The 25043-nt window shown below is 37.2% G+C and overlaps 1 protein-coding gene across 1 annotated transcript in view; it reads right to left on the reverse strand.

The window, feature by feature from the left end:
* otud7a (OTU deubiquitinase 7A) overlaps positions 1-25043 on the reverse strand; it is an 81104-nt gene that overhangs the window by 13570 nt on the left and 42491 nt on the right. Inside the window, exons 4-10 of the mRNA XM_057329258.1 lie at positions 12796-12978; positions 12395-12613; positions 12109-12210; positions 11788-11915; positions 9551-9663; positions 7170-7297; positions 6723-6884 (exon numbers count right to left, since the gene is read on the reverse strand). Coding sequence (XP_057185241.1) covers positions 6723-6884; positions 7170-7297; positions 9551-9663; positions 11788-11915; positions 12109-12210; positions 12395-12613; positions 12796-12978 — 1035 coding nt within the window. The remainder of the gene's footprint in view (positions 1-6722; positions 6885-7169; positions 7298-9550; positions 9664-11787; positions 11916-12108; positions 12211-12394; positions 12614-12795; positions 12979-25043) is intronic.

The following is a 25043-nucleotide window of genomic DNA, read 5'->3' on the forward strand; positions in this document are numbered from 1 at the left end:
TTTACAGCCACCATAAACAATAATCATGTGGCTAAACAAAGCTTTATCCTGGAAACAAACAAAAAAACCTAGGGAAAATCTGATCTCTAACACATTTTCCAGGGCCATATAAACCCATTCACACATACTGTATATACATTCATATAGTTTTTATAATAACGTCATATTCACACACACATTCTTTTAATATAAGAAAAGAATAACAGTATAACCAAACAGTTCTCGGCCACCATTTACTACCATAGTAGTAAAAATGACAATGTTGGTCAAAAGTGCCCCAGTAATACTTGCTTTCTCACATTTTATAAAATATCTTTCTCTGTGTTCAACAGTACAAAGAAATGTATACAGATTTGAAACATCTTGAGGGTGAGTAAATGAAGACAGAATTTTCATATTTGGGTGAACTGTTCCTTTAAGGCCCATGTGTTCTGTTGCATTTTATTCTTATTCAGTCCAAGTCCATGCATGAAATTAATATTTGCCAAATTAAAAAAACTAATTTCAAACATTAAGCCACATATCGTTAGATCAAATGGTTTTGGTCACAATAAAGGATTCAATCAAGTTCCAGATATGCATTTCATTGAACTTCTATACAAAGTATATGTTTTGCTATTTTAATGCCTTTTGCAGTTTTACCAAAACAAGTAAAACTGTGCACCGAGCGTGGGCTGCTGATCATGACACAAGAAGCTTTTCACTATTATAAGACGAAACTCTAAAAGCGGGCTGTCAAATGCCAAAGAAAACGTAAAACAGGCACATCTTAAAATAGCAATGCACGTTTCCTATTGGCTGACTACTTTCATATGAAGTGTAACCACAGAGGAAAAATAAAGGTACATTAAAGTCATACTGGCAAGGCATTACACAGAAGAAACATTGAATATGTCTGCAGCAGACTTTAAAGGCTTTATATCAACGGAAAAGTATAAACTCTGAATTAAAAATGGCATATCACAAATAAAAGAATAGAAAAAGAAAAGTATACGTACATTTCTGCTTATCTAGAAATCTATAAAAATGTTTTGTAACATTGTGTCCTTACAATGCATGGAGTAATTTGTCTGTTTACACTTAACGTGAAAATCTTGCATGTTGTATCTGTACGCAATCTGTACACATTTAATATTTCGCTGCTGTCCTTCTGAAACCTTGTATCTCCATATTTCACGATTTTATTTTTTGCCATAAATCATTATTATAAGTCACCCCTTAATGTTTGTCACAGGGTTTTGCGAATATATAACCAATAAAAATCCTTAAAAAGTGCTTGTCAACTTTGACAACACAGTATTTGATCATTTTAAAAGTACAGTGTTTTTTCCATTCCCTGAAAAAAGCGAATTTGGACATCAGAGGTTTTGGAAGGACAGTGCCGATTTATTACAAAGCTATGTGAAGGGAGATTTGGGACCAATGAAATTCGCTGTGGGCGGAGCCACCCAACAAAACGCCACCAAACCCGAAACCAAGTGTTTGACAATGTCTTGTTGAGGAGTCAATTCAATTCAATTCAATTTTATTTATATAGCGCTTTTTACAATGTTGCATAGTTTCAAAGCAGCTTTACAGGATGTGGCTTGTTGAAACAAAAACTCAGATTTACACAGAAGATATTTTGTCGCTTAATGGTGTCACGCCTGGTTAAAACACAGTGTAAGCAGTAGGTGTCGGTTCGGTTATAGCAAATACAATTACAGCAACATTAGAGAACTTTTGCTTATGGTTCCCCTATGTGGTTGATAAGCACAATTGTCTGTTATCAATGTTGTAAATACTGTCGTTGTATAAGCTTCCCCGTGGGCAGTGCAATACACGTGAATTTGTTGACCAAGCAGAAACCGCTGTTACATTATGTCACTTCCTAAACTGTGCATGTACTAAAGCACACCTTTGGCTCCCGCAGGGTATACTACTGGGCTGTACTAATAGCTCAAACTACATTCTGAGGTAGCAGCTGGTTGTTAGCACTTAGCTCATAGCGTGCTAGCTACATAGCAGCTAATGTGCTAACGTTAGCTACATAGCAGCTAATGTGCTAACATTAGCTACATAGCACATTTGCAGTCACCCAAAACAACGCATGGATGTGAATGTGTTTAGTTATATTTTCGGAAACACACTCGCGACCAGGCATTGCTCCTTGTGTAATAGGTATAATCACTAACTTACACACAACTCGCTATGGGAATAGTGCCTAGCATAGTAACTATAGATACCGATTAGTCTACATGCATGAACTAAGGAATCAGCAAAATTTGACCATAAAACATTTATTGTGGTTTGTAGTAATCGTTTACAAGCATAACACTAAATTCATGATGAGGCACATTAATGCTACGTAAGCTATTGAGACCCGGTAACGTTATATTATCTCTATACCTTACGGTTATAAATTGTGAACCAGTAACGTTTGTGTGCCAATAAACAACCTGAGCACAGCCTAATAACTAATAATCTCAAAAGTACAGGACAGTAAGAAAAAATGTACATATAAGACTTTCAAATCCAGTAGCAGGAAGGCTAGGTCTCCATCCGTTTTGCAACCCATTGCCTCTTGCAGCCGTCCGTCAGATATTGATTCGTGTTCGGCTCGTGTCCGATCACTCTCTCTCTTTTCCTCTTTGTTTTTTTGCTGGCTCTGCCATGGTGGTGGTTTGGAGACTTGCGTTGACCTAGATCGTTTTGTCTTATTGTTAGCTGTTGGCTAACTTCACCCAGGCTATGAGTCAAACGTGACGTATGCCGTAAAGCAGGTGATGGGCGGGGCTTGTGAACCTACCCGCACACCAAAGTTACAAGTGTGATTTCAGCCAATAGAGGGCTGCTTAGGTAGCAGCTGCAATAAAATACGTCCAGTTAAGAGTTGTCCTACCACTAAAATAATTTTAGAGAGATTATTTTAAGGTAGAAAAACTCTCTAGTGTTGCTTTAACTTAATATGAAAACAACATGTTAATAAAGAGCTCCCACCATAATCTAACATAAACGCTATCTCATTTCTGTCTCACACTTTCTCTCACTTTCACACACAGCCACACACACACACAAGAGTCTCAGTGTTCTCAAGAAACCGCTGGCACCTGAACACACAGGGCAGACAGGCACTCCCTGGCAAACCAGAGCGGAAGATCCGGGGGGATGAGGGGGGTAGGAAGAAGGGGTGGGGTGCTCAGCCACACAGACAGACAGACCCTCCGTTGGGAAGTGTGAAGAGAGGGAGGTGGGGATGCGGGAGGAGGAGATTAAGGCCTAGACTAAACGTAGTGCAATTTGGTTTGGATTGGGTTGATCCTAAGTGGAAAAGTAGTTCTTTTGAAAAGGAGCGAGAGAGACAGACAGAAAAAAAGTTAAGAATAGAATCAGGGGAAATGAGTCAGTGTTTATAACTGATGAGTGTGTGTAGGGGGGAGAGGAGACAGGCCCCACAAGGAAAACAGCTTATTAAATTATGAAATGCAAAAATGGTTTTGTGTGAGGGGTTAGAAGATATAAAAGACTGAATGAAAAATAATGGACGTCAATGTCTGTGTTTGGGTTTACTTTATTTAAATTTAAGGAGACATTAGTTTACAGAAATAAGCAAATTCTGCCAAACCCTTGCTTTGAGGACACTTGTGGACATCCCGTAAAACCATAAATAAAAGTAAATACCATTGCCTTATTATTCCAGAAATGCAAATATTCTCATTTTGGTCAGAAATTATGCTGAATTTACACCAAACGCGAATTGAGCGATTTGCGCGAGTAAATTAAACTCGTGCGGGCGAAATTTCAACTCGAACGAGAAATTCGCGCAAAGAGCATTCACTACCCGACGCGCAATGTTTTCCTCATCACTCGCACGAAAATAACGAATTATTCCCGAGAGTAATAAAGAGCGAGGAATGCGATGCTTCGTGTTTGGTGTGAACTCAGCGTAAGTCCAAAAAGAAATCAAAAATATTATATAAAAACACGAGTCTTTGATACGTCTAATTAAAATGTTATTTGAAACATTAGCTATAATTTGGAAACAAATGTGTCCCCAAAAAATAACACAATCTAACAAAACTATTTGGGTACAAATACAATATATATTCGGTAAGGGTTTGTTAAAACAATAGAAGTCTATGGTGTCAGTATTTAGATATCTACAGTAAATAAACATTCATGCGTGCATTTTTGTAAAGGGGTGGTAAACGTGTTCCTGAGGCCTCCGGGCTTTAACTGCATCCAGACGCACAGCAACAGATGACCTAATTCAGCTCAAACGCTTCTTCAAAGAACGAGATACACTCTTCTTTATATCTCACACCTTCTTAACATCAGAACTCACAAATTTCCTGTATAGATCAAATACACAGTTGGTAAGATTTTCATAGGAGTCAGTCACTCATATCCTGAAGAAACATGACTAGAGAAAGAAGCCTCTAATCTGTCAACACCACGCTGCTTCAAATCGACCACATGCCCGTGGGGTCAGCGGGTACGCCAGCCGTGGTTTCCGATTGTTAACAGAAAGAACGCCATCTAGTGGGCTTAAGACTTCTGAACGTGTTCTCTTATGAAACCCCCCCAAACAAGTAGATTATTTACATAAACTAGACAATGCTGTCTATGTGCTGTTCTGGTGTGTTAAAAACATCTGCAACATAAGGCACATCAAACAATGTATTTAAATAACAATTCAGAATTATCAATTGATATTGAAACTATAAAATCAATAAACTAAAACTTGAATTATAGTGAAAAGCAAAGATCATTTGTTTTTTAAAGAATTTAATGATACTTTTTAAATAAATTAAGTAAATTTGTTTTATTCCTTTGATTTTGAAGGTAGACTTTGAAGGACCCAGTAGCTCATGTGTCTCCTTTACAGACTCAAAAGAGATCTCAACATAGATATAAAAGGAGGGAAAAAAAACAGAGAAACAGAAAACTCGAACAAAAGTCTCAATTTAACCTCGCTAGTGTGCAAGGAAGAGATCTCAATCGTCATTTTTATTTCCTATGAGAATAACATTGTCGTATTTGCAGGTTTTGGGTGGGATGTTGTGTTTGAAGGTCTCATGCCACAGGCAAAATGTTGACCACGTCTGTGCCAGCACAAATGTCTTAACTGTGAGAGAGCTGCAGTGAAGGGAACAGCTTGTACGGTACTGACAGCATCCGTGTGTCAGTGAAAAGAGGTGGTTAGAGAGCAAGTGTGCAGGAGCGAGAAAGAGAGAGAGAGAGAGAGCGATATGTGTTGCCCGCATAATTAGCTTTGCCATTCAGCCATAGACAACAACAGCCTGTGAACTGAAATTGGCACCACTGCCGTATACAAACAAGACTTCCGATGGGAAATGCATGTACAGATCCTAATAAGTTGTATTTGTGAAGTCATGCACCACTATTGCTCACATGAAACTGCGAGTGCAACAGATGTTACTAAATTTGCATTACATTGTCTGCATAACAAGCTAAAGAAGGCCTAAAACAGACACTCTAATTTAATAAGCCAGCTTACGTCTCGACACCCTGTGAGAGTTACTGTAGTTCAATAAACATGTTGAATAGCATAATTCTTCATTTGTATCTGTCTCTCACAGTCTCACTTTCTCAGTTTTTTCCGTTTCTCACTTCTGACTGGAGTCCATGACATTTGCCTTTAATAATTGATCAAATGTAATAAGGTTTCAGGTTTGCATTATTCATTCAATAGGAGATGGAGTTTGAAACAGATCTGTGCAAAAACATCAAGGAACTATTATTATTGCAAGGAGACAAATAAAATAATTACAAATCTCATTCATTTTATGGTTGTATTCATTTAATTAAGGTTCTACTTAAATCTATTTGTGGCACTATGTGTCCTTGGTGATCTACAGCATTGGGCAAAATGTGCCTACACACAAAACAAGTTAACCGTGTGAAATAGTGTTCACACAAAATCCCACAATGCATTGGGCTGTGATTGTTAAAATCTTCTTTTTTAATTTCATTAAAAAAGTGCCAAATAGCTGATTTTAATAACTAAATGTTTCTAGCACTGGCACTGATTTAACCCTTTCATGCATGAATTTATGATAGACTTTTTTGTGTTTTTACTGTACAACAACATTTTTGTCCACTTGTTGACTCTGTAGCGATCTCTATACATGAAAGGGTTGAATCCGATTATTGCATACCTGCCAATATTTTCATCATTTTTTAGGGTTGTCAAACGATTAATCGCATCCGGAATAAAAGTTTGTTTTTACATAATATATGTCTGTGTACTGTGCATATTAATTTTGCATTCATAAAAACATACACATACATACAAATATTTAAGAAAAGTATTTGTAATTAAAAAACAAATATTTAAAATAAATGAATTTATATATCATTTCAATTATTGGTTAATATAAATAAATACATGTAAATATTTCCTAAATATGTATGCATGTATGTGTATGTGTTCATAAATACAAAAATAATACTGTATATATTATGTAAACACAAACTTCCATTCTGGTTGTGATTAATCGCGATTAATTGTTTGACCGCCCCAATTTCCCCCCATCATTATGACTGGTTAACCACAAAACATTGGGCAATTTTCATAGACTTTCATTGTAACTGGACACGCCCACTTAGTCTATAAGAAATGGTGCACTGCTGCCGGATTGGATCAATGTTACATCATGGTTTGATGGGCTCCACTGCTGGGATTGGTTGATGGAATGATGGAATGATGTAATGTGTACCTTGCTCTCTCTGCTGATCTCTCTGCTGATCTCTCTGCTCCATGGACACCAGGGCGGAGAAGTGGGCCTGGTCGTAAGCCAGCACCAGCGGGGAACAGTGACAGCGGTTAGGAGGCACCTCCAAAGGCAGGTACAGCCCTCCAAAAGGAATGGGTGCGAAAGCTACAAGACAACAACAGAAATGTTTTGTCTTAAAAATTAAAATTCTACTCATTCACTCTAAAGCATAAGCTATGAAATGTATTTTAATATCTCTTTTACACTGAAGGAATTAATTTCAAAAGCTTTCAAGCGTAATGCAATTACAGTCCCCCATAGCTATGTTATCACATTTTTAATAACCATTGATAACAGTAGTTTGCATTCAGCAATTTCAAAAGGTTTGCTCAAAAAGAAAATGTTATGGAGACCTCTAGTGGTCAGAGTTGGGAAGTTTATGTGTCATACCTTCACCTCCAGAGTCTCTGAGCATGGTGTCCGCTATCACCACTATAGGTCTTCTCAGAACGTGGGCCAGAACGAAGACGTGGAACTCTTCCAAGCTTTCATAAACCGGGTCTTCTGAATTGTCCACTCTTTAAGACATACACAACACACACAACAGCATGAGACCATGTGATGCAATACAGGAGTTGTCACAAAACCATTTATCATTAGAGAAATTAGACCGAAGCTATACCAAACTCAAGTGACTCAATTTCATCAAAAACCGAACAGGCCTCTGATTAATATAACACAATTTTTATTACTACTTTTATCAGAACAAACAACATGGTAACAGCAATGATGTAAAACAATTATATGTATTAGTATTATGTATGTATGTATAGAAGAATACGCATTAAAAGATGTTTAGACTTTATACAACCAAGATGGAAGCTTGTTTTAAAGGGGCAGCGTATCATTTATGCACCATAAGGGGCACCAAACTAAAGTGAAAAAAAATAAAGTTTTCTATTTTTCATTATTTGGATAGTCCCACCTCAAACTCACGCCATTGGTTGAACCAAAACTGGCATTAATTCCAATTGGTGCAATTACTGTGCACTTTATAGCACCTTTAAAAAGTAATCGATACTTCAACTTTCCGGTCTGAGCCAAAACAAAACCAACCCCATATTGTAATTTCACTACTGAGACACCGTGAGCCTGTGTGTAGAGTTGACAAAAACAGGAAGTTAATTCTGTACAATGCTTTCCTACTCAAGACAACACCACTGTGTTTAACGTCACGTTCAAGAGAGATGACAGATTAAACGTGAGGGGTAAGTTTCCTCTTGAAGCAAAGTTTGGTCGAAACTGCGCCAACCACAGCGCTTTAGTTGACAGCACTGAGTGAAAAAAACAGACCAAACTGCTTTCTGCAGGTACAGAAAGTTTCCACCACGCTGTAACCTGTGAGTGACCCAAGATAAACTCTGCATGCAGTATTCACACAACACGCTATATAATGCATATTTTAGCAAATGTTGAAAGTGGTTCAATCGAGCATTCCACACATACTGCAAAAATAGTAGTAGGAGTACGGTATTCCAAACATAGCTACTGTTTAAAATACAAGACGGTAAATAAAACGTTTGACCACCAGGTGGCAGCGTCACACATTACATTCATTTACAAGCTCCATCTCCACTACTATGAGGGGGCAGTGGGTTCTTCTTGCGTTATAACCGTCTTCCATTTAAAGAAGACTCTTTGGATGTTCACTGGTGCTTTATATTGTGTCATGGAATTGTGTTTACTAAAGGTCATGCATTAACTGTGACTGGTGGAGAGCAAATCTCTAGTTTGCATGTGTGTGTTTGTGAGTAGGTGTCTTTGAACTGTTAAAAGCCCACAGTTAGGAAAGCACAACGCTTGCTATAGACGGTTTCATCTAAACAACATAAACAAACGTTACTGTGCATGCGCACTTTTGTGACCCCAATTTAACTTCCGCTACACATTCACAAACAATAGAGCCCTATAGATTATTTCTGATAACAATCCAAAGAAACCGAGAAGAACCGTTACTTGGCTAAACTTGTCTCTCCAATATTTTGAATTTAGACTGTGATACCAAGCTCAACCGCTAGATGTCAGTGTAGCATACGGTTTCTTTAAATGCGACCGAACTACAGGACCCATTCAACAAAGTGTTTATTTAATAAAATCAACATACGACAAAATTCATCAAATCGTTTATTTAATACAATTATTGTACAATAAAAATATAATACAAATTAATATTAACATAAATGAAATACAATATGAATAGTTATATTATTAGACACTAGCCAAACACAAACCGGACGTTAACTGGGGGTCAGGCGCGCACGCGTCCGATTAAACGGTCTTTATATATTAAAGACTCATAGCAGGCAGTAAAGCGTGTGTTACATTTAGTTTATGTATTGTATCAACAGGCTCATTAAAAAAATCACAATTCATGCTGAATCTCGAATGTAAAACTAGAAAGCTTTTGTCTCAGATGTTTGAGTGCATTTTGAGAGCATCTCTCATCTTGGCAAATCTGGGCACAGTTTGAGACTATGCTAGAATGTCTATAGCTCTCTTGAAACATAAGAGGCATGTGAAATTACTGTTCTCTTTTTGTCTGAGAGGCAACTGAGTTTGTTTTCTGCTTTCTCACCTTCAAAGCTTGGAAACTTTGTGCTTTCCCATGGGGATGTTCTAATAGCAAACCATATGCATTTGATGTACATGTTTTTGTTTTATATGGTTACTCACTTTGCATAAGAGGATGTGTAGAGTAGGTGGGTATGGAAAGACAAGCCGATGTGACATAATAATCTGTATTTGTGTTTCTATATGTGTGGGTGAGTTACCCTCCACTGGAGGTGCCGTTCTTGCTGAAATGTGTACGTGGCTCACTGGAAGCCAGCTTCAGCAGTTCATTCCACTCTCGCTCCCATTCCTCCTCAGTATACACCAGCCCCGACTAGAGAGCGCGCGCGAGAGAGAGAGAGAGAGAGAGAGAGAGAGAGAGAGAGAGAGAATCAGTATGCACATATTCTTACGGAAACACACCCACACGTTCTTCCTTCTCCATCCTCTCATACACTCACAAACATTTCCACTCCATCCACAACACCTCACACCCACTTTTAAAATGACTTTAAAGGAAGAATTCACTTACAAAATAAAATGTAATTTTTACTTGTTCTAAACATGTATAGACTGACTTTATTCTACAATACAAGATTCTTTTCCTTGTTTGTTCCAAATACAAATGATTGTATTGTTTTTTTCCGAAACGTCGTATGTCCAGATTCACTGTTTTTTACGAAAAAACACTGTACTTTTTCAATGATCAAATACTGTGTTATCAAATTGACAAGCACTTTTTATGTAAGGGATAATCTATGGCTAGCCGTGCATTGAAGGATTTTAATGCACGAAGTGGAGGCGCGGAGGGTGGTTGCCTTTGCGAAGTGCATTAACATCCTTCATACCACGGGGCTGTTGAATGCTTCAATCTGATTGGTTGACAAACGTTCTATGGGTAAGCATTAACTTCGAATAACTGAACGGCCCGTCGTCAATTATTCCTTACTTAATGCACGGCTAGCCATGGATTACCCCGCTTATAGACGGTTTCATTTTAACAACATAAACAAACGTTACTACGCATGCGCGCTTTTGTGACCCCATCTTAACTTCTGGTACACATTCCCAAACAATAGAGTGCCTGTAGATTATTTCTGATAAAAATCCAAAGAAACCGAGAAGAACCGTTACTTGGCCAAACTTGTCTCTCCAATATTTTGAATTTAGACTGCGATACCAAGCTCAACCACTAGATGTCAATGTTTAATATTGTTTAATATTTAATGCAATTATTATACAGTAGAATAATAATACAAATTAATATTAACATAAAATTAAATAACATATAAATAGATATATTACTAGACACTAGCCAAACACAAACTGGAAGTTAACTGGGGGTCAGGCACGCGTGTCCGATGAAACGGTCTATACCATGGTCATTTGCCGAGTTAAAGCTGTTTTTGATGTTTACAGTGTAATTTTTGATCATACAGGTGAAAATGTTATTTTCGCCAGTTAAATTCAAACATTGATCTAACTGACTGGAACTACCCCTGCATTAAACGGGTTTAATTCACACCTTCCAGCCAATCAGAATCGAGTATTCAAACAGACAATGGTATAATACTTTTTATTGGTAAGATATCTGCCAAATCCACAAAGGTGACAAACGTAAAAGTGACAAACATAAAGGTCCACGAATATGAATGATTTATCATAAAAAATGTAATTAACGAAATATGGAGATACAAGGTTTGAGAAGGACAGCAGTTCCTTTCTTCAGCAGTGTGGCTAATAGAGAATTCAAGGATTTGGTATCGATCACACTGCTGTGTTATGCTGTTACAGCAATAAGCTCTTACGCTAAAAGCTGTGGCGGAAACGTGCAGATGTGTTTATGGGGAGAGTCATTACAGAGCAGACAGGGACTGCACAGTGATGTGAACATTTTACAATTACGCTCTTGGCAAATGCCTCCTAACCAGCGCTGCTTGCGAGAAGTGCATTTATTGTGTTTGTAATAAGTAACTAAGCAGGCCGCAAGGAAACAAATCGAGCGCTAAAACAAAACAGGCTGATGAGGGTGGCAACGTAAACACCAAACCACTAACAGTGCAAAAACAAGTGCAGTATGAGGTTTGTTTGATTTTTTTCATTGTTAGTGATGGCGGGTCACCTAAGCCAGACTGAAACATATGGTTCAATGCTGGCTTATAAGTACTGTTTCAAGCCAACACATTAGACGTATTGTTGGCCAAAAAAATGGAATTTGGCAGTTATATCGTAGAGCCAAGTGCACAGGCATCGACATCTTTTAGGATATGCTTATAAATTGTAACAAAATAGTACATTAAGGACCTAGTTCGCAGCAGGCTAGTTATGATGTAACCAGAGCTTAACCAAAATGATGGACAAAAAATTGGTTGTTTCAATATATATCAAAATAGGAATGAAAGAAGGGAAGCTTTTGCAAGTTTCAAAATGTTTGTTTCCTGCATTGCTAGTTGCTGACCTCTTTGTTCTGTTGAGTCTGTTGCCATCTCCATCTTCTCTTCAGAGCTTCTCTCTCCGCCCCGTTCTTCATCATGGCATACAGACTCTTCCTCAACACCAGATCTCTGTCATGGAAACCCCACATTCCTGAAACACACAACACATGACACATCATTACCCTGAAGCCTTTGGACTGGATAACAATTTTTCCTTTTAAATAAAACATGTTCAACTGTTTTGATCCATTGGTCAATGATATGAAGTGACTGCCGTGTTACCGACATCTTGACCAATCGCTGACTTGATGTTGCTGTATTTGAGTTTTGTGAAATTCTGTTACCTAACGAGGCCGCGTGCAGAAGGCAGTTTCCATCTCCAGTTGTGGCCAGTGGAAGTAGCTTCTTACAGCTGGTGCACATCGTGGACCACCAGTTCAAACGACCTAAGAAATACAAAAAACCCCCCACATTTTTTATGACTTCGTCGTTGATCCAGGGATTGAAATCAGGGATTACTTTTGCATAACAACCAATTTACGCAATCTAAGCCGACTTTAATACTTTTCTGTAATGACTAGCGATTCCATTTCATCTGGAACTGATCTGAGTACAGCATTGGTTTCTCACCGGCCTGCTCTAGAGCCACCATGGTGGATTGCTCGATGAGGTCACGCTCGATGAAGCTGCGGAAGTCCTCGCTGTACACACTCAGGTCGGGCAGCTGGAATGTGTAGATGGGCATCTCCAGGGGGAACTGCTCCCTGGCACAATCCCCCGAAACCTGCAGTCGGGCCAGAGACATGATGGCAGAGCTGGCATGGGAGATACCCCGGGACAGACGCTTCTCTGGAAGAGAGAGAGAGAGCACAGAGAAGGTAACTACTGTTCTGCATCTATATTAAACCATGTATCTGACAATGTGAGCTATTAAATTTGTGTTGTTTTCTAGTGCAGATTCAGTTATCCCTGCACATTAAGTTGGAATAGCAGACAAGATAAATAAGGAAAAACACAGCCTTGGCACTTACCCTGAGTGTTGTCCTCCTGTTTCTGAAGGCATTGCTCAGGTTTGCTGATGTGCTGCGGGGTGCCGCTTCGCTCCGGCTGCTTGTAGTAACGGCCCTCATTGAAGACGTGGGGCAGGTTGGCAGTGTGGACTTGCCGGAGCTGCTCATAGTCATTCAGAGCAGCGCTCAGGTCCCAGTTTTTACCTACATTTACCAAACAAACACACAAACAACGTTTTCTCAAGCTAGTACCTCAGGAAGATAAGAGGCCTTGCATTAGTGTGGTAGAGAAAAGCCACAACCAGCTAAAAAAAACCTAAAGAATTCTGCCCAAAACATAAATAGAAAATGTAACGGATTTAATGATTGTAATGGGAATTGTATTGGTTTTAATGGAAACTATAATGGTGTCTAGTGGTATGTGATACATTCTATTGGTATGGTGTTATCTGGCCTATTAATCCTATTGGAATGATGCCCAAAACACACTACAGAAAAATAAATTTTGTAATGGTTTTAATGGACAAAGCTAATGCGTCATAGTGGTATTTTAATAAAAACCATTAGAATTTCTGCGATGGTTTCTATTCTGTTTCTATTTTTTTCTTCAGCAGGGGATACTGAAGAGCTATACTGTATATTCCTAATAATTTATTATAATATATTCAGGCCATAAACATTTTCAACAAGTACATAAATACAAATACATCTAGTCGAACAAGCTCAAATTCATGTGCAAATCATAGTGGGATCCCTGCTGAAAAAAACATCGAAACCTAGAAACCATCACAGAAATTCGAATGGTTTGCATTAGAATACCCTTATAACCCAATAGCTTTTTCCATTAAAACCATTACAAAATTCCTTTTTGTAGTGTGTTTTGGGCATTATTCCAATAGGATTTAACATCCCACCAATAGAATCCATCACACACCAGTAGACACCATTTCCATTAAAACCAATACAAGTCCCATTATAACCATTTAAACCATTACAACTTCTTTAGTGGTTTCTATTGATTTTTTCAGGATGTTAAATCCCACTGGAATAATGCCCAAAACGCACTACAAAAAGGAATTTTGTAATGGTTTTAATGGAAAAAGCTATTTGGATGTAATGGAAACCATTAGAATTTCTGTGATGGTTTCTATGGAGTTTCCATGTTTTTTTCAGCAGGGTATAAATACATAAATCAATATATTGTGTCTAACTATAAAAATATGCAAATAACAAAGAAGAAAAAATATGGCGTCTCTGTCGTTTCACAATCATCTTCATTTTATTGGTATTTTTCAAACTTAAATCAGTATACATGTACTCTCAATTTGTAGAGAATTATGTTATCAACATAAAGATTACAGGGTTCGAACCCCAGGGAACACATACTAATAAAATAGTATAGCTTCAATGCACTGCAGGATTGGATAAAAGCATCTATCAAATGTGTAAATGCAAATTAAGAGCTGTAGAAAAAATCTGGAACAATGTTTCCACAGTCACTAAATGTGAGGTCATAGTCAATAAACATGGCCCTGACTTCCTCTTTCATTTTACCAGGCCACTGTTTGACTAAACCTGCCAACACCCGTAAGGCTTTTTAATCTAATCCCAATTACAGCGGCTGCCAACGCAAGAGCCACAAAACAGTCACGCTTCACATCAAACTCTAAACAATTGAGTTCCACTGCACAAAAAGTCTGATAATAGACATTAAACACTTCGATCGATCAAGCTTTGATTTACATTTCGTTTTTGAGACAGTGAAAGTTTATACCAAGGACTAAGAATGGAAATGTAGAGCTAACATTCACAGAGGGATGTGAATCAGTTTACATCAATGTGACATCATGAAGGTAATTTTGAACTAACCTTTGCGATTTTACTTGATCATGATGATTTCTATGACTTTATGTAAAAGGATTGAATGTTTTTAAGTTAATTAAAAATAATCACTTGCATCACAGAACTTATCAAATCTATTTCTAATGTTTACTGATGATTTTCCCTGCAATGATGTCACTTTCTGGCGGGAGATGTCATCGCAGGGAAAAGAAAGAAAAACAATTCCCCAACGTTTTACTTTTTTTGTTTTATAACATAAAACATATTTTCCACACACTTTCTATCACAATTTTCGAATTTATAAATATAAACATTTTAAAAATAAACATTAATGTAAACATCAAGGTAAATATGAATAGTTAACAAACACCATAAATAGTTTAAAGCTGTTCAAAACTATAGTCCTCCAAAATAGCTTCATTTAAAAAGCAAGTGATAGATTTGAGTGACCTCTGGGCATCAAATGGTTATTGAAAATGTAAAAATGCAGAAAGATGTAAGGCTTAGGTTTATGAAATGAACATATACAGTATTATGCTCAGTATAAAACAACAGAAGTCAAAAGATACGTCCCCACTGTTACAAACAAGAATGTTTGGATGTGTGTAGTGTGTTATAAAAGTAATTTATTCTCCCTCTCTAACTAGCAGCAATCTGGAAAGACCACGTAGCCTGTTGTATAGCATCCAAAGCCACATCAATACAAATCTCATCGCAGTTTATGGATTTGTGCATCCTTTAGCCAGCCAGAGATTTTAAAAGACACTTTAAGGTTTAATCGAATGACCACTCAGAGCCTCTGATAAACGCACATGTGCAGTTTGCCAAGGATTATGGGTATCCATCAATGCACAGAAGGCGGCAGACAGCAACTTCCTGTCGAAGATCTTTCACTGTCTGTCCTTCACATCTACAATTGGGTTTTGAACACATTATCACATATTGTGGATTCAGTTTGACCATATAAGGAAGAACATTTCAATCATTTACAAGGAGGAAATTGTTTTTATCTCAGGTCAGTGCTTTTAAATTCTGGTGCTGGATGAGTTTTCAGCTTCCAGACTTTGATCAAACACTTCTGATTTAATAATAAAACGCAAAAGCAAATCTGTTTACAGGGTATGAAAGAAAACCTATTTTAAATAATGACTTTAAATTAACAAACGTTGGTGGGTGATGCTTTAACAATATTTGATATATTTACTGATTCCAGACATTATAGTATCTGCACAAGAAATCTATTGAAAGATTTGATTCACGAAACTTACTAATACAGGACTTTTTGAAATGGATTCAGCCAAATGTTAGATATGATATTACTATACTCTGGTGATTCTAAAATACATACATCTGTGGCTGTATATTTTGTGCTACCAAATGACTGAAGGAAGAAAGGAGCTGGACAACTGAACAAGTTTAATTTAGTGCTCAGCTGTGTCTCAGCTAATGAATGACCACATTCACAAAGCCTTGTTGCAGTAATTAACCTTTGCATTTCCCATTAACCAGACATTATGATTTATCTACAATGGAGAACAAAATGTAAATGTAGCGTCAATGTGCAAATGACAGATTTGATATGAGCGGACATGTGAAGCAACTGAAAAACTGCTGTATTTGTGACAGGATAGTGTGTGTGAATGGAGCACCTCTACATCAAGGACAATATAGAAACAGTTATTGTAAGCTTAGTGCATATTTGAATACTGCATACTAGGTTTTAATAATTGTATGTGAAACAAGTGCACGTCAAAGAGTGGGATACAAAACACACATGTTTTTGGCACATGAACTCAACACCCTTTAAAAAAATAAATGTACTTTAAGTTTGTTTTATTAGGATTACTTAAGCAAATTTAAAAAATACAGGCGTGGACATTTTTATTTATTCAGCATTTCTATGTGTATTGTGTACATTCCAGTCCAGTGTCTGTTGAATTTCAACAAATTCAAACCTCAGGAGTGAGATAAAGTCATCCAACAGCAATGTGAAAGACTGACAGCATGACAACAGCATCACATTAAAAAATAATTTTGAACTTTTCCTAAATACATGTTCAAATATTGCTGTTGTATTGCTTAAAAGTGAATATGAACTTGTTTTCTTTGCTGTATTTGAGGTCTGAAAAAATACAGAGCATTTTTTCTCTTTATTTTGACCTGTTTCTCCAGTTTTCATTTTCTGCAAATAAATGTAAATAGAAAGTATAATTTTATTTGACATTTGGGAGAAATATCGTTAGCAGTTCACAGAAACAAAACAAAAATGATCATTTTACCTAAACTCTGTCAGTTTAAATCTAGACTAAAGACGCATCTTTTTAATCTTGCATACGCTACACTTCCATAATATAAATCCTCTGAGGGTTTAGGTTAGATCAGCCGGAACCAGGAACACTTCCAATAACAACTGATGTACTTGTTGCATCAAAGAGTGCAGAACAGTACTCTACTCTCAGCCAGTCTTGTCTCATTGTTCCGAGGTTACCACAGCGAGCAGGATGCAGTTCATGGCCTGACCTGATGGTAGAGCGGAGAATGGGAAGTGGGGACCTGACAAGAGCTGAGATGATAGAGCTGGATAAAGAAGGACGCGGTGACTTGACATGTCTTCACTGCAAAATTTCAACTGCTATTAGATTATTAATGATAATCTTAAACCTATACTTTACCTTATTACTAAATTAATTTTTTTATTTAGCCTTGTTGTGCAAGCACTGTCGAGCTTGTGCAGAGGCAGCAGCTTTTGCCAGAGGGGAACTGGAATCCCCTGGTTGGGCCTGGGTTCTCCTGAGGACCCTTTTTATCTCGATTGGAGTTTTGGGTTCCTCGCCACCGTTTGCATTGCACTGTTTGCCTGGCCGGGGGGCTGCTTTATTTATTTTAAAGTTTTACCTAATTAATATTACATATAGGAATTTATAGTTTGTTTAATATTTGACCTGTGTTTCTCTCTCCCTTAAATGTGTGCTTTAAATGTTTTGCTTATAGTCAATATGTTTTATGTACAGCTGATTTGTAACTATGAAAATTGTAAAAAGCGCTATATAAATAAAGTTGACTTGACTATAAATAGTCAATTCAGAAAAACTAAAAAAATCTAATTTTAGCGGATGTATTTCTATTTACACGTTGGACCGGTTTCACAGACAAGGCTTAAGGTTAGTCCAAGACTAAAATGAATGTTTGAGCTGTCTTAACCGAAAACAACTTGCCCTGAAATATCTTAAAATATATCAGTGCCATTGTTTTGTCACAAGATGCACACCAGTAATGTTTTTTCTAAGTTATTTTTATAAAAATGACTTGAACATCCCAATTTAAACAAGGCATAGTCCCGGCTTAAGCTAAGTCTTTGAAACCGGTCCTTTATGTAGTAAGTACTAATACTAGTATGCCTGGGGGGTTTTATTACTACTTGGGACTAAACTGGCTTTTAAGTGTAACAGTAGTAAACTTTGAGTACACAACTTGTTTACAACTGAGAAGCACATAATATATATTTCTGAGAAGTACAGCCATTAACATTTCGCGTCTTTTGAGCACGCATATTCGTGATTTTAAATGTAGACGCGCGACAAGCACGCTCAAATAGGGAGCGACGCGGTCATGATATGATGCACATGCGCAGTGCGATACTCCCGTCTTTCTAGGAGCGTCGGCGCCGCATCGAGATGAAAATATTTCAACTTTTCTGAATGCCACACGTGTAGGAAAGCAGTGCGGCTTGCGTTTTCCGTGCGTTTTTAGACGCGAAATGTGAATCGCCCCTGGTATATTTTATTATTTTTAGTTTTAAATAAGTACAATGATAATACACACTTGAATAAAGTATTTTTTTGTAAGGGCACTCTGCAGGTTATATTCATTATCATTATATGATTATTTTACATTTTGAATGCTGTTTTGTGTATCCAAGAAAGAGGTAAAAAGTTATCTAAAACATATCAGCTGATATAAATTCTCACTCATTTATCATAATAAAGATCGAGTCATGCATATTGCATTGTGGGATACAGCATTTAGTGCAGTATGCAGCTGTAGTAAATCATATAAAATATCCATGGATAAAAATGTGTACACTATAAACAGAATACATCAAAACAGTACTAGCAGTATTTTATTCCAAATGATAGCGTTCCTGGAAAGGTTGCTATACCTTGTCAGTCCTTTAGATGGAGACAGCACACCCCTCACAAGCCACAACTGTTTCTTTTGTAAAGTGTTCTTTAATCCATTTATGATTCCAAAGATTAACCAAAACTTTCATCACACAAAATTTCTGACCAAAACTCTTAAAAACAACAATGACTCCAAAATCCACAGCTAGAGTTGTACCAAAACATCTCCCAGTGATGGCTGAGTCATGTTTCCCAGAACACCACCATACGCACACAAGGCTTGTGCTGCAAGGGTGTGACGGCAGAGCCGTGGGTCCGTGATGGAAAATAGCTTTCCACAACACTGTCTGTAATGCCGGTTCCACAGGGAAACAGAGGAGGGCGGGCAGCAGAGAAAGAACAGCCAGGTGAGGTGATGTACTAATGATGTACTGACACTGACAACCGGGCACACAGACTTCCTAAAATACAAGCAGTCCAATCAATCTAAACCCTGTGGCAAATCTGTGACCTAATGTGGTTTGTCTTGTCAAAATGAATACAAAATATAATATGTGGAACAATATGGGTTACTTTGAAACTGTATTTGACAAATATGTTCTAATATGTGCATTTCCTGAACAGCCATACCAACTCATATCAAGTTATTTATTTTACATATTGTGGTCTCCTGTCAAGGTCACGTTAACATTTCTACAATCTCATAGAAAACTTGTGTGATAATAATGATAATACATCCACACCAGTAGGTGTCAGTGTAAAGTCCCATATTTGCAAGTTACTAACAAAATGTTAACTTGGGTATTTATAGAGGAAATGTGTATTGTGTACTATAGAAATATCAGTTGACATACCTACAACCTGGTTACTTCTGAACAACACTGCTTTGTACGAGTTAACCTAGAGTTCTTTGAGGCATTCAGACAACATGAGGCATCTCACACTAGGTTATTAGGAGGGTGGAGGGCTACAGTGTGTCCTGAAAACGTCACGGTGAACAGTTCAGGCAAATCTAAAACTATATTAGTCTTTTGATTTTTCATTAAAAAAAAACCCATGCACGGGTCCCGTACATACCATAATAGACCTTAAAGGGATAGTTCACCCAAAAATTTAGTTTTCATCATTCACTTACCCCCATGTCATTCCAAACCTTTATGACTTTCTTTCTTCTGAACACAAAATAAGATATTTTGAGGAATGTTGATAATCTAACAACTTCCATTGTATGAACACAAAACCACTGAGACATTTATCAAAATATCTTCTTTTGTGTTCCACAGAAGAAACAGGTTTTGAATGACATGAGGGTGAATAGTTTGAATTTAGATTTTTGGGTGAACTGTCCTTTTTAAAATGAGTATAGAAACCATATTTAACCCGAAATGAACAGAAAATGGGACTACATTAATTAACAAAAATGCTTACATCTGAAAAAATACTGCATGTTGTATACTTTAAATTCAAGCATTTATACGGCAAGAAGCAACTGAGATTTTTCTTCAAGACACCATTTCAATCAAACAGTCAGAGTGTGAGGCTGTGTTTTGTGACCTTGAAAATTCACTGAAGGTGAAGTGGGGGCGAGCTATCTCTAAATCAGTGCTCTTGATTTGTGCTTGGTGGGGTATCCAGCATTCACTGCAGTCAGCTTTACGCAGACGTCACACTCACCCAGAGCTTACCAATAACACACAGCTGCTCTATTCCACAATCTAGTGAGCTGACTACAAAGGCAGCATTTTAAGGGATCATTACAATGCTCACAATACAAAGTCTGTTTCAACAAATACTTAGTTTTAGCCAAAAATGAAAATTCTGTCTTCATTTACTCACCCTCAAGTTGTTCCAAACCTGTATAAAGTTCTTTGTTCTGCTGAACACAAAGGAATATATTTGGAAGAATGTCAGTAACCAAACAGATCTTGTCCCCCATTGACTACCATAGTATCTATTTTCCCTAGTATGGCAGTAAATAGTTCCTTTGTGTTCAGCAGAACAAAGAAATGTACACAGGTTTGGAACAATCTGAGGGTGCGTAAATGATGACAGAATTTTCATTTTTGGGTGAACTGTCCCTTTAAGGCTGCATCACATGTATATGAAGTGAAAGCAATCCCATAATGCACCCAAAGACTTTAGGTATTATAAAGACGATGATGTGGGATCACTATGAATACGGGAAGTGCTACACGCACGGACGGTCTAACAAAGGTTGATCCGCCTTCCAGTGTAAAGAATCAAATTCTGCTGCTTATGTAGTGGATAACATGCTGTCTTAGAAGGCTGCTACCCATGTAGGCAACATACTAGCTTTCAAGAACAGCTTCTGTATGCGAGCACAACAACACAACACGTAGAGAAGTGATGAGTGCACGTAGGTGTTATGTAAATATCATGAGCCATCCTGCGCTTTGCCAGTGTTTGTGTGATGGCTGGGATGCTGCAGACAGCTGGCAGGGTTGACCCCTGTCGTAAAGCCCTGTATCCCTGCCAGCCGTAAGCTAATAAGCTCACTATCTCTCTCTCTCTCTCTCTCATTATGGCTGCATTTAATATTTCCACACATCTCGTAAGTCTTGCACAAACGCATGAGGGCTCAGCCCCTGCGCTTATAAGCTCCGTAGGACACAATGGATTGCATAACAGAGCAGTGGGACAATCATCATTTTACTTTCAGGCCTAATAAGAAATAAACAAGTAAAAGACTGGGCTTGTTTTCCAACAATTTTTTAAAACAAAGTGTGTTGTGCTTGACTGAAGCGGCGGCCGTTTATTTCGGCTCTTGGTGGAGAACCAGAGGCGGTTAATACCCTTTTCATTCATAACCACGGCTTGTTAGAGGCAAGATTGTTTTTTGGAGTGAAATGTCAGCAGTGAGCCCATTAAAAGAGCATTAGCAAAATGCTAATTCTGAATAACAAGCTTTTTCTGTTTTAATAGCACGTTGTTTCATTGGAAGTGATCTGAGAGCAGTTTTGCATGTTTGCAGATATAGATATACATTTGAGAAGGGGGGTGCTGATCCTAGATCTGTGTCTGAGGATAGCATTTAACAGCTATCTATTAACACAGTCCTCAGAGAGGGGTTTAAATGCACGATAGCACAAAGATCGTAAAATTGCTTACGCAACATCTAGAATAGCTGGTTCGGTAGATTCAGTGATCAACGACATGATTTATGAAGGCAAGAAAAATGCTGGATTAGACAAAACAAAGAGCTGACTGCTTAATCTACAAACATGCTTACCAAGTAGCAATATAAAACAAAATAAAAGTCTTAAATTAAAATATATCTAAAGTTTTATCATTTGAACCTCATGCAAGTTTTTTTTTACTAAAACACGTTTCTTTGTCATTTAAAAATAAATGTCACTTGTTTTAATATTTTGTTTCTTGTCAATTTAGCTTAAGTGTCCAAATACGTTTTGGTGACATTGTTTTGATTTTAATTAAGTTAAATTTTGATGTTAATTTAATAAAAAAGTATAATTTGAGTATACAAATGATTTTAATTACAATAATTGCTACTAAAATTAACTACAAATTATTCGAATTGATAAATACCCATAAAACTGTATTTGGGGTTGATTATTTAAAAGTTATATACCGTATGGTAACGCTTTCAACCGACGCATGCGCCTGGTCCGAAGTTAACTTCCAGTCTGTGTTTGGTTATGATATAACAATTTATTTTATATTTAAGTTATATTACTGTTTTATTGTATATTAATTGTATAAAATTAAATTCAAATAAATGGTTAACTTCACGTTACAGTATGTTACGACGTGTGGTACATCTGTTCTGGGCCGCCGGGTGATCGTGGTGGCCTTGGCCAGGCAGGTGAGGACAAAGCTTGCACCTGGAGAGCCGTCTAGCTGATGCTGAACAAGCCTCAAGTCAAAGCAGGTGTGTGTTTGGGTGTATACGTGTACTTACTTAAATTCACCCAAAAGCTTCTAAGTGCCAACAGTGTCATAAAAATACAGTCAGGAATATGAGCCATACATAACTCTTTTTTCATTCTTGGGAAAATGTTATACTTATTTTGTTCAGTTCTGAAACTGAACTGTCTAAATTGAATTACATTATATAGACATTCTTTGAGAAATACGTCTCTTCACAAAAAAAGCTTACCGGATAGATTTACATTAGCATGTTGCTAAGCTAACGAAGGCTGCACGAAGGAACTGAAGGAATATTGGCTTAGGCCAAAATTTGGTGTTTCCCAAAAATTCCCATCTCAAAAGAAGCATGTCCACAATGTCTAAACATGCTGTCTAACAAGGCAGCTCACTATTTGGACCAGACCAGTCTCCTTTACTGAGAGATATGCTCATCTCTGTTGTTCCGTAACACCGTGTCTCAAAAGGGTGCCGTTCTTTTCGTCTGAAATTAATAGTTTTTACGTTGCATCGCGATGCAAACGAGGAGAGGAGGTCCTGGCTGCAGGATGCAGTACGGGGCGGTGCTACATATGGGGGCGTCCCTACGCGTCTCATTGGTTAGTGGTTGGGGTAATATTAAGGGCGGGTCTATGTGTCGTCTCGCCCTAACGTCGCCTTGTTGGTTAAACACAAGTAATGACGTCGATTCCTCAGTATGTGTCACTTCCGCTATATCTAGCATCACGGTGAGTGTGAGTACACGGTCTGTATTTGGGCAGTTTTTTTCATAAGGTTTAATCCCCACATTTAATGAACTTGATTGTCATTGATAAACAATTGAATAGTTCAGATGCAAAACCCTCTAAATGCCACGTCATTAACTTGTGATGTTGAAGTGAACGATTTTTTATACATGGCAGTTTGCTTCAAAAACTGCTAAATACCACATTCTGCCCTGTCGGAAATATATGTTATTAATGGATAAAATGCTTGTTTGACAATGCCAGACAGCTGTTTTACTTGCCAGTAATTGTATGTGTAGACACATATTTACACACACGTAAATGTAATGCAAGTTGTTTATCATTGTAATTTTATGTTGGTTATACTGTATATGCTTATGTTGTAGTATTTTTTTAATCCTGCTATATTCGTATACATTTTAATCATTTGTTGTAATTGAAATAAAGTGAATGATGTAATTCAGTAATTGTGTTTGCTTGTTTTTTTATAGAAAATGAACATTGAAGCTATGTTAGATTAATAATAAGCATGATTGTAAAGGCAACACACTAATTGGCTATTAAAATTATGGATGTATAAACCTAAAGAGAAACAATGTTTTTGGACTGTTTTCTTAGAAATTTTCTTTCTTCACTTCAAAATAAAAATTAACATATTTATATGAAACAGTAATAATGTTCAGTAGACTTTTGTCATTTTTCTTTTGTCTTTATATTTCTCTAAAATTTTCTCTTAGAACATTCTGGAGGGCCCCGGATCACAGTTTGAAAATCCCTGGATTAAATAACAGTAATAGAAAAAAGTAGGATAATAAATGATAAATTAAGTTTAATAATGATAAAAATATTAAAGAAAAACAAGTAAAGGACGGTAAATAAATACATAGACAAGGACATACTTTGTTAAATGAAAAATGAGAAACAAACTGTAAACAAAGACTTTGTAAAACACCACAAACTGCTACGGTAACCATATTCTAACCATAATATGTGTAGTAAAACCATCGTTATAAAAACAATTATCAATACACCCTAAACAGTCACTACACTTATTAAAAGTGATGTTAGTTTTCGCAAAGGACAAGCCAAAATCAGAATCAAATCAACCTTCAAGTAGTAGAAAGACTCTTGCTTACAAACTTACAAATGAATGAAACTTGCTTCCCCTGAAGTAACTTTCATTGTATTAAGTTTTTAATCATACTATTTATATTAATACATAAATACAGAGTTTATATTACAATCGGTTTGAACGGCACCGCATTAAGACAACAAAGGCCCTGTCCCGAATGGCGCACTTGCGGTCTCGTGGACTTAAATTGCACGTTCTCGCCAAGTCTACGAGTCTGTAGAGTGTCCCATTTGTCTTTTTAGCGCTCAGAAGTCTGCTCGCGAGCGCCTCCTTTGTGCCCTCGATGCGACCGCAGACTCGACTGAAGTCCCCTACCCAGGAATCGTTGCGAACGCCCAATCACAGAACAGATTGGAGGAGTGTCGTGGATGTCAGTCATATACGTAAACATGACGGATACATTTTTAAATATATGTTTTGATAAAATTCTAAATTAATTTATTAATTAGTTACTTATTCATATTATTGCTTATTTATTTTCTATTAAGCCAGCTATTCAAGAATAAAAACTTTTAATGCAGTGCATTTTCTTACTTAAGGTAA

Source organism: Triplophysa rosa, linkage group LG3, assembly GCF_024868665.1.
Source record: "Triplophysa rosa linkage group LG3, Trosa_1v2, whole genome shotgun sequence".
Classification (NCBI taxonomy): Eukaryota; Metazoa; Chordata; class Actinopteri; order Cypriniformes; family Nemacheilidae; genus Triplophysa; species Triplophysa rosa.